Source organism: Amblyomma mixtum, chromosome 10, assembly GCF_055824585.1.
Source record: "Amblyomma mixtum isolate Tamu chromosome 10, ASM5582458v1, whole genome shotgun sequence".
Taxonomy (NCBI): Eukaryota; Metazoa; Arthropoda; class Arachnida; order Ixodida; family Ixodidae; genus Amblyomma; species Amblyomma mixtum.
This window is the reverse complement of record NC_143021.1, coordinates 180,857,841-180,869,009: the sequence shown is the minus strand read 5'-3', so window position 1 is coordinate 180,869,009 and position 11,169 is coordinate 180,857,841. Positions and strand designations below refer to the sequence as shown.

The 11,169-nt window shown below is 49.1% G+C and overlaps 1 protein-coding gene across 1 annotated transcript in view; it reads right to left on the bottom strand.

Moving 5' to 3' along the window:
- Positions 1 to 8,151: 8,151 nt before the first annotated feature.
- LOC149327883 (uncharacterized) overlaps positions 8,152 to 11,169 on the bottom strand; it is a 65,031-nt gene continuing 62,013 nt past the window's right edge. Inside the window, exon 16 of the mRNA XM_089563306.1 lies at positions 8,152 to 9,494. Coding sequence (XP_089419432.1) covers positions 8,283 to 9,494 — 1,212 coding nt within the window. The 3' untranslated portion in view covers positions 8,152 to 8,282. The remainder of the gene's footprint in view (positions 9,495 to 11,169) is intronic.

Below are 11,169 nucleotides of genomic sequence, written 5' to 3'. Positions count from 1 at the left end.
AACAACCATATGTATGGTGTTTTTAAGCATGAAATGCTTTTAGCTCCCGTTGTCGGCAGTGTGGAGACGTCACGCCGAGACCGAGATCCACTCATCCGGGCTCCGAAACGAGAACATCCGGGCACCGTACGAGAGGCTCTCTAAGCCCTCCTACGCGACCGGCATGCAAGCGCCGGTTGGTCTCCAAACTAGTCACAAAAAATAACTGCTGCCAGTGCCTTCTCAATGTTTATCAAGATATCAGTCGAGCTGTGCGTTTGATAATGCACGGAATTATAATTTCCGATTTCTAATAACGCATGCAAAAAGCACATACATGCCACAATATTTAAGCATGAAATGCTTTACGGTGCGGTTCGGGTGTCCACCGCGATGACAGAGAATTACTGCTCCATTTCCTGTCCTCAAAAAACGTTGCGTTCAAAGGGCAAGGCATCGCGCCGAACAGGTGGTGGCGTTCCTACCTTCCTGTAAGGTGCGGCTCGGGTGTCCACCGAGCTGACAGAGAATTACTGCGTAATTTCCTTTCCTCAAAAAGCGTCGCGTTCAAAGGACGAGGCATCACGCCGAACGGGTGGGGGTGTTCCGCGGACTGCCTGGCAGCGCTACAACACGCTGTCGCGTTCCACTCCTAAAGGCGAAGCTTAAGCGTCATTAATTAGCAGTTTATTAGTATTTAGTCATTAATCAGTCATTACACACTAATCAGTAATTTGTCATTACTTCGTCATGAATTATGTGTGACGTTTGGTTTGGTTTAGTTTGGTTTATGGGGTTTAACGTCCCAAAGCGACTAAGGCTATGAGAGACGCCGTAGTGGAGGGCTCCGGAAATTTCGACCACCTGGGGTTCTTTAATCCAGTGGTAACATCACCAGTGTCACATACGCAAAGTAGTGCTGAAAACGCTTTCGCCTCTACGCACTCTGGACAGTTTCGAACGCGCTGCATATACATTCTTGTCAGGCCTGCGTCTCGTCGTGTCCGCGTACGCTTCGCATTATGCCCGTAAACATGTCATGCTTACTCTACTCTCGGTTACGGGAGAGGCGGAGTTTTTAAGCATGAAATGCTTTTAGCCCCCGTTGTCGGCAGTGTGGTGACGTCACGCCGAGACCGAGAGCCATCATCCGGGCACTGAAATCCAGTCATCCGGGCACTGAAATCCAGATATCCGGGCACTGAAATCGAGTCATCCGGGCACTGAAATCGAGTCATCCGGGCACTGAAATCGAGTCATCCGGGCACTGAAATCGAGTCATCCGGGCACTGAATTCCAGTCATCCGGGCTCTGAAACGAGAACATCCGGGCACCGTACGAGACTTAGCGAGATTTAACGAGACTCCGTAAGCCCTCCTACGCGACCGGCATGCAAGCGCTGGTTGGTCTCCAAACGAGACAAAAAATAACTGCTGCCAGTGCCTTCTCAATGTTTATCAAGATATCAGTGGAGCTGTGGGTTTGATAACGCACGGAATTATAATTTTTATAATTTCCGATTTCTAATAACGCGTGCAAAAACCACATAAATTGCATGTTGCACTTCGTTGTCGTACGTGATCCGGGGGAGAAGCGCTGCGTTCAAAGGGCAAGGCATCGTGCCGAACGGGTGGTGGCGTTCCTCCCTTCCTTTACGGTGCGGTTCGGGTGTCCACCGAGATGGCAGAGAATTACTGCGCCATTTCCTTTCCTCAAAAAAACCTTGCGTTCAAATGACAAGGCATGGCGCTGAACGGGTGGTGGCGTTCCTCCCTTCCTGTACAGTGCGGTTCGGGTGTCCACCGAGATGACATTAGGCCCGTAAACATTTCATGCTTACTCTACTTTCGTTTACGGGAGAGGCAGAGTTTTTAAGCATGAAATGCTTTTAGCCCCCGTTGTCGGCAGTGTGGTGACGTCACGCCGAGACCGAGAGCCATCATCCGGGCACTGAAATCCACTCATCCGGGCACTGAAATCGAGTCATCCGGGCACTGAAATCGAGTCATCCGGGCACTGAAATCGAGTCATCCGGGCACTGAAATCGAGTCATCCGGGCTCTGAAACGAGAACATCCGGGCACCGTACGAGACTTAGCGAGATTTAACGAGACTCTCTAAGCCCTCCTACGCGACCGGCATGCAAGCAACGGTTGGTCTCCAAACGAGTCACAAAAAATAACTGCTGCCAGTGCCTTCTCAATGTTTATCAAGATATCAGTCGCGCTGTGCGTTTGATAATGCACGGAATTATAATTTCCGATTTCTAATAACGCCTGCAAAAAGCACATAAATGCCACGTACACTTCGTTGTCGTACGTGATCTCTTAGGGGCTTCGCGCATCGAAGCAAAGCTGCGCAGGTGCACAGGGGCCCGGGGGAGAAGCGCTGCGTTCAAAGGGCAAGGCATCGCGCCGAACGGGTGGTGGCGTTCCTCCCTTGCTTTACGGTGCGGTTCGGGTGTCCACCAAGATGGCAGAGAATTACTGCGCCATTTCCTTTCCTCAAAAAACCAAATGGCAAGGCATCGCGCTGAACGGGTGGTGGCGTTCCTCCCTTCCTGTACGGTGCGGTTCGGGTGTCCACCGAGATGACATTAGGCCCGTAAACATTTCATGCTTACTCTACTCTCGTTTACGGGAGAGGCAGAGATTTTTAAGCATGAAATGCTTTTAGCCCCCGTTGTCGGCAGTGTGGTGACGTCACGCCGAGACCGAGAGCCATCATCCGGGCACTGAAATCCACTCATCCGGGCACTGAAATCCACTCATCCGGGCACTGAAATCGAGTCATCCGGGCACTGAAATCGAGTCATCCGGGCACTGAAATCGAGACATCCGGGCACTGAAATGGAGTCATCCGGGCACTGAAATCGAGTCATCCGGGCACTGAAATCGAGTCATCCGGGCACTGAATTCCAGTCATCCGGGCTCTGAAACGAGAACATCCGGGCACCGTACGAGACTTAACGAGATTTAACGAGACTCTCTAAGCCCTCCTACGCGACCGGCATGCAAGCAACGGTTGGTCTCCAAACGAGTCACAAAAAATAACTGCTGCCAGTGCCTTCTCAATGTTTATCAAGATATCAGTCGCGCTGTGCGTTTGATAATGCACGGAATTATAATTTCCGATTTCTAATAACGCCTGCAAAAAGCACATAAATGCCACGTACACTTCGTTGTCGTACGTGATCTCTTAGGGGCTTCGCGCATCGAAGCAAAGCTGCGCAGGTGCACAGGGGCCCGGGGGAGAAGCGCTGCGTTCAAAGGGCAAGGCATCGCGCCGAACGGGTGGTGGCGTTCCTCCCTTGCTTTACGGTGCGGTTCGGGTGTCCACCGAGATGGCAGAGAATTACTGCGCCATTTCCTTTCCTCAAAAAACCAAATGGCAAGGCATCGCGCTGAACGGGTGGTGGCGTTCCTCCCTTCCTGTACGGTGCGGTTCGGGTGTCCACCGAGATGACATTAGGCCCGTAAACATTTCATGCTTACTCTACTCTCGGTTACGGGAGAGGCAGAGATTTTTTATTTACTCCCTTATATAAGGGAGTAAATTTTTTACTACCTACAGGAATAGAGCCCAAATATGGCGTCATGTTTATTCTCATTCAGGCTCATTCTTACAGCAGTGGCAGCGGCGGTAATGGACAGCACCTGCGGGGGCCGCCGGCAGCCCAACTTGGGAAACTGCGCTGCCCTAATGTAACTTCGCGTCACACCTTCTATTCGCCGTCTGCAAACCCAGCGGCGACGCAGGCGGCAGGAGTCGTCTGCTTGTAGTCTCTTTTTGCTGTACGAGCTCGTTTGGTTGGCAGTGTTTGTAGATAAAGGAATGTAACATTATAATCAATAGCTGAAAACTGAGGAGTCGCTGGGTAGTTTTCACGGTCATGCACCACGCTATATTTGACTAAAAACCAAAGCAGAAAAGTTGTAAAACACCCCTGATGGTAGTTTGGAATGACAGTGTTTGCTTTCATATTCACTTCATTAAGGCTTGGCTTTTCAGTATGATTGAGGAAAAATGCCGCCTACATGAGCTCAATGAAGAGCTCAGCGTTGACACTACGTTCTATCACAGTTCCATGTTCATGCAACACATAATCTGCTGCAACACATTACGAGGACCACTGAAAAAAGCCTGTGAGAATTAGGCCTAAGCGGGGGCTGTAACGCGGTGGCGACACTAACAAAGGAAATGCAGGTATGGTTACAGCACTGGAGGCTTCACAGGAGCAATTAAATTATGTAGCGTACTGTAGCGTAAAATGGCGACAAGCCGATATCTTGTACCGCGGCAGGCGCCCGTGAAGGAGCAGAAGCGACGATGGTAACCAAAGTCTTCACTCACTGCCATTACCAGAGACTGACCAGAAGCAGACGAGACGCTAGGTGGCTGGGCAGATAGTACAAAATGGTGTTTTAAGCATGAAATGCTTTTAGACCCCTTTGTCGGCAGTGTGGTGACGTCACGCCGAGACCGAGAGCCATCATCCGGGCACTGAAATCCACTCATCCGGGCACTGAAATCGAGTCATCCGGGCACTGAAATCGAGTCATCGGGCACTGAAATCGAGTCATCCGGGCTCTGAAACGAGAACATCCGGGCACCGTACGAGACTTAACGAGATTTAACGAGACTCTCTAAGCCCTCCTACGCGACCGGCATGCAAGCAACGGTTGGTCTCCAAACGAGTCACAAAAAATAACTGCTGCCAGTGCCTTCTCAATGTTTATCAAGATATCAGTCGCGCTGTGCGTTTGATAATGCACGGAATTATAATTTCCGATTTCTAATAACGCCTGCAAAAAGCACATAAATGCCACGTACACTTCGTTGTCGTACGTATCTCTTAGGGGCTTCGCGCATCGAAGCAAAGCTGCGCAGGTGCACAGGGGCCCGGGGGAGAAGCGCTGCGTTCAAAGGGCAAGGCATCGCGCCGAACGGGTGGTGGCGTTCCTCCCTTGCTTTACGGTGCGGTTCGGGTGTCCAGAGATGGCAGAGAATTACTGCGCCATTTCCTTTCCTCAAAAAACCAAATGGCAAGGCATCGCGCTGAACGGGTGGTGGCGTTCCTCCCTTCCTGTACGGTGCGGTTCGGGTGTCCACCGAGATGACATTAGGCCCGTAAACATTTCATGCTTACTCTACTCTCGGTTACGGGAGAGGCAGAGATTTTTTAAGCATGAAATGATTTTAGCTCCCGTTGTCGGCAGTGTGGTGACGTCATGCCGACGCCGCTAGCCAACATCCGGGCACTGAATTCCACTCATTAGGGCAATGAAACGAGAGCATCCGGGCACCGTACGAGATTTAACGAGACTCTCTAAGCCCTCCTACAGGAGCGGCTTGACCGGCTTACAAGCGCCGATAGCTTCGCGCCGAACGGGCGATGGCGTTCCTGTCTTCCTGTACGGTGCGGTTCGGGTGTCCACAGAGATGGCAGAGAATTACTGCGCCATTTCCTTTGCTCAAAAAGCGTTGCGTTGGATGGATGGATGGATGGATGGATGGATGGATGGATGGATGGATGGAAACAACTTTATTACACAAAAAAATCCTCCAGGGTGGTCCCTACTGGTCCAGGAGTCCACGGGCTTGTGCTTCACGTAAAGCCCGATCCACCAGCCAGTTCTGGCCGGCGGGCTGAGCGGTCTATAAAGCAGCCTCCCAGGAAGAATGAGTGGGATTGGGGATGGGGGGTACTGCCTTTGGGGAAGGACATTCTCAAAGGTAGTGGAAAATTGTGGATCTGGGCACGCCACAGGTGGTACAATCAGGAGGAAAGGTGGGGTGAAAGCATGAGAGTCGGTGGGGGGAATAAAGCAGCCTGTAATTGTGTTCAGGAAAGAAAAAACAGCGCTAAATTCTACACAAACCCCACAGAAAGACGTACAGTACGGGCGCCCGTCCTGTCCGTCTTTATGTGTGGTTTGTGTAGAATTTTGCGCTGTTTTTTCTTTCCTGAACACAATGTCACACCAACTAGCCCCAGCAAAAGGTACTGTCTGTAATTGCCGCCATGTGGCGCCGGATGAGGCTTCCTCCCTTCCCTTGCGGAGCGGGATCGGTTGTCCACAGAGATGTGGACACCCCTCTAAAACCAAAAAACCAATGTTCTCAACTTGAGTTTATGGTAAGACAGTGCACCCTTTTAAGAAAATGAAAAGATAATGGTATTTTGACCGTAGCCCCTATAGCAAGACAGAAGAGCGAGGAAGGTTAACGACGCAATGCCCAGTTGTCTACCATACTGGGGGGGAAGGAGGTGGGTGAGGTGTTCATAATATGCAACGTGCCCAAATTGCAGTCGACTTCATGGCGTTCTGCATCTATGCAGGCTGTCTCGATTCTGTTGACCTCCACAGCGGGTGGCTCCTTGGGTCCATGGTGAGCCACTGCACTGTGCAGAAATGCCGACGAGATCGTATACGTTTTTAAAAAGATTTTTTCTTTCCTGTGCTGTCACCCCTTGCTGGGGACTGGTTTTACTTGCTTCAGACTCCTGGTTAGCCATTACAGGCGCACTTAGAACGGTGCTTTTGGTTCACATTTTTCACTTATGCAGGCTGCTAAACAAAGCTGGATTTGCTTCATGTTACCTCCTAGTAGGCATCTTCCTTGCAAGACAAGTGGTTTTGAGAACACAGTGAGCTAGCTGTTCTCTGCCATCTACATCAGAGCAACTTTCTCATCAAAGCATCCAAATGCTTACCATTTTAATGTCAACAAAACCAGTGACACTGTCTCCCCAGTTCCTCCTAACATTAATTTCCTGGTCCGTTTCTTCTTTAGCGTGTGTGCGCATTATATTCAAATAACGCAGCGGCTGAGAAGCACGCTTTCTTTTCACGATTTACAGCTCTCGACGGCAGTCGTTCACCTCTCGTAATGTGGGCTCGCTGTTGTCACTGCAGATAAGCTTCGAGCTATTTTAAGCAGGCCCATTCAGAAAAATCAGCCCATTCCTAATGCTTTAAGAGGATTTAAAGGTACCATTAAAATAAGTCTCACATTGCTAATTTAGGCACCCATTTCTGAATAAAAAGTAATGTCTAAAAAGTTATTGAAAATGTCTACATATGAAGCTTTGAAGTCACCTACAAGCGTAGCGTGAAACCAGCTACAAGAGGACTTGTAGACATTTGTGTCTAAAGAGCTGCTTAGGTAAAACTTCTCTTCGACATCGTTTTGTTCCCAAGATGTTTTTTAGAGCGTTAGCTCTACTCGTCGCGTTTCGAGCCTCTGAGTTAGGCCAATTCCACAGATAGAATCCAAGATAGCAGCCTCCATAGCAACGACATTGTATTACAGCATTAAGCACTACTTGTCGCGTTTCAGGTGTCTGCGTTCGGTGTTAAAACGTAAATTGTAACCCAGTGGTTGCCATGGTAACCGAGGTGGTTACATAATGGAGTAAAATAACAGGCAGCAGCATGGTACCCGAGCACCACAATTTCTAAATTTCTAAACTATGTCAATCTGGTATATATATCCCTCAGACTATCCCAAAGTCAGGCCACTTAGTCCCAACATTCGTATAAAAATAGTGGGGCAACCATTTGCCGCAGAATGTCCTGGATGGTGGCATACGATTTAGCATTTCGTGCAGCTTAAACTTTCTAGTCAAGTTGGAGTCTAGCTCGCGGCAGCAATTGGAAACGGCTACCTATGTTAGGTGTGTTAACGCTCGATACTTCATCCTGCCTCAGCCGCAGCCAACTTTTAGACGTCTACTAGCTCTGTTTCGTGCGAGCGCTTTTTTTTTGTGCTGGCAACTGGCCCTGCGACAAGAAAAATGCAAGTTCGTTCATGTGATAAGCATGCACAAGATCATGCACATCAAACCAGTGTGCGCTCTTTAGAAATGTTAAACTGCGGATTAAGGAGATTTCCGAATGTTCGTTGAAATACTTTGACAAAAGTGTGGTGCATTAAATAGTCTAATAGCAAGCAGTCATACTAACTTTCCAAAATTTCGAATATTCACTGTTGTCGAAGCTACGAGTACACTCCGCCAACTTTAAAAAGCACACACTTTTCACAAGCGCACACACAACCACATCAGCAGCTTATGCTAACAGCTTCCACTCCAGTATTACACAAAGTCCCCACCCCTGAGATACTAGGTTGTATTTTTGACCTTGCTTTGACAAAGACATACAGTGGCTGGCTGTCTGAAATGGGTAACACAAGAGTTACCTCTGTTTATTTCACACATCTAATACAGCCACTCTCACCCCAGAAAGTGGCATACAAAAATTGACAAAAGCAGCTCGAATGTCAGTGACCTCAAGATGATTAAAAATGGGAATCTCGCAAGGGAGGTCTGTCCAGGGAATCCCGCAAGGGAGGTCTGTCCAGAAGCCCTCCTGCAGATGAGCGTGGTTTCCGCTGGAAGTCAGCTGAACCCCTGAATTGCAGGTCGTCATAGCCATGACTGCTGCTGTAGTCCGTATTGTAACTGTCAGTAAAATCGTGACTCCTGCGTTCTCCATAGCTGTCAATTCCAAGCCTTCGATCAAAATCATCTCTCCTCTCAAAGGAATAATCTTGCTCTCGACTGTTAAATGTTGGTCCCGACTCTCCCAGCAGAGGTGGTCGTCTTGGAGCATGGTCTTCAAATGAATCACGAATAAGTGGGGCCTTATCACGCAAAAGCGGAGCATTGTCACGAAGCAGTGGGCCTTCATCCAGCAGTGGTGCCCCTTCTCTACGCAGCCGCAAGCCATCACCAAGCGGTGGTGCTCCTTCACCACGAAGCCGCAAGCCATCACCAAGCGGTGGTGCTCCTTCACCACGAAGCCGCAAGCCATCACCAAGCAGTGGTGCTCCTTCGCCACGAAGCCGCAAGCCATCACCAAGCAGTGGTGCTCCTTCCCCACGAAGCCGCAAGCCATCACCAAGCAGTGGTGCTCCTTCCCCACGAAGCCGCAAGCCATCACCAAGCAGCGACAGGCGCTCAGTTGTTCCAAAATCTTCCCTTGTTGATCGATCCCTGTCAGTGGCCATTTGCCGCTGACGGCTCAATTCCTGGCTCAAGTGATGGCTCAGCTGTTGACTAAGCTCCTGGCTGAACTCAGGTCTCGCCAAACGTTGCGAGAGCTTGCTGATTTCTAAAGCTAAGTCAAGCTGAAGTTTTGAAAACTGCTGTGATGTACCATGATGTCCATAGGCTCCCTGTTCCCTTTTAGCTTGCACAGGAGGATCCAAAAGGCCAAAGCTGCTACTGAAGGGCTCTTCGGAGGACCGCTGACTTGAGAAGGATGGTGCAGGAGTAGGCAAAACAGGGTTTCCCCATTGAGGCTGGACAGAAGGATTTTGCCATGGGCTAGGCTGACGTTGAGCAGGTGGAGCAGGTGTCCTGAAATGGCCACTGCTACTTTTAGGGGCAGGCGGCCCAGCCCAGTTCTGGCTTTCCCTTGTTGCAAATCCTTGCCGATTCGGTGCACGCTGTGCCCCGCCAGGAACTTTCTTTCCGGCTTGCGTAAAGGGAGATGGTCCGCTGCCACCCTGCAGTATGCCACAGTGATGCGAGCACAAAATGTAATGCGAGCACAAAATGGCCAATTCTACACCACCAGTTAAGATTTGTAACTGTCAAACCTTTGCAATTTGGTAGAGGGGTATGTGAATATCCTAATCATATTTCAAACACAGGGTTGGAATTCATGAGTGATTCAAACTCCGAACAGACAGTTATGTTGCTAGCCTCCGAGATCAACGATTAGTTTCAAACCTCAGGGTCTACGATGCTGAATGGCCCCATTCGTTTTGTTTCCCCTTTTCCCCCACAAAAAAGTTTTCATGAGCGACTATCTCTGACATGAGCGTGACAGCAGGCGTGACAATGAATGGATGGTCCTCTCTCCGAGAACAGCCCAACCACTTATTTCTCAGTTTCGCGCCAGCCCACAGCGGCCGGGCAGCCAGCTGACCGCTAACTTAACCCAGAGAGCACCGATTTGGACACTGACTGACACTGGTGTTTCCTACTCCCTCCCAACCTTGTTTCCTCACCGCTCTGGCGCAGTTTCTTTTGCTTTCGTCCGCCTGGTTCCATTCATCTACTGCGCCGAAACTGTGCACTCGTCACGTGCCATTCATGGTTTGTGCAGTGAAGCCTCCTTATACACGACGGCACCGCTCATGATGGGTAAGACATCCTAGTGGTGCAGCTCCATCGCAACACACCGTGAAGGATGTGGCAGGCCCTTACGATTGTGGGGCGGTTCTGCTTCAATGCTCCTGACAGTATGCACACGATAAAGCATTGATGAAGACACGAAAAACTCACTGCTATGCTGTTCTCATCTAAAAATCTGGCAGCCACTGCCCAGTCTTTCACCAAATATATTTACCATGACGCAAACAGTTCTTGACAGTTTATTAAAGGTCATTCAATAATTCGACCTTTCGGAAAGTTTCAACATTTTTTGCAGCCCCTTGAGGTTCGAATTAAAGAGCTTTTACTATACTGAAAGTGTCGTGAAAACACTGCAGTTACCGTGAAAGTTTCGCTGAACTGATGCTGACACACGATTTGCATGAAAATATGCACACAAGCACTAGACTATCATTCTGCAGCATTCTTGAGCGTATAAACCATTACAGATGCTGCATCAGCATTTTAGTCATAAAAGTAGGTTCCATCAAATCTTAATTAGGACCTCCTCCGGCATAAAATTTGCTTTTCTTCACTAAAGTGATAATGCAGATTATGTCACTGGCCATGTAATTGCAGCTCACTGCTACATGAGCTATAAGACATGCTCCAATTCTTGCTTTACCACATAACACGCTGCAGGCCAGTTGCTATAATGTACCATGTACTATACACTGGGAACAGTGGGACGACTTCCAGGAGCTGCAGCACGGCAATAGGTTGTGCTGAGGTCTGGTGATTAGTGTAGTGTTTGGAACACAGCTTCCTACACAATAAATATGTGTGCTATCAATGAGGCACCTTCCTACCTTTGAAGCGAGAGTGCACACTTGCGGTGAAAGCTGGTCGAGTGTTTAGCTTTGCTCTGATGTGAACCCATGTGTTATGCACCAACCACAGAACACGAGTGCAAAAGTAAACAAAAAAATGTCCACCCATAAGCAGAGGCCATCAACAAGTGTAAAGATGACCAAATTTTTCACCTACCCGTTTATCTCATACAGCCATTTATTCTTCTGACAT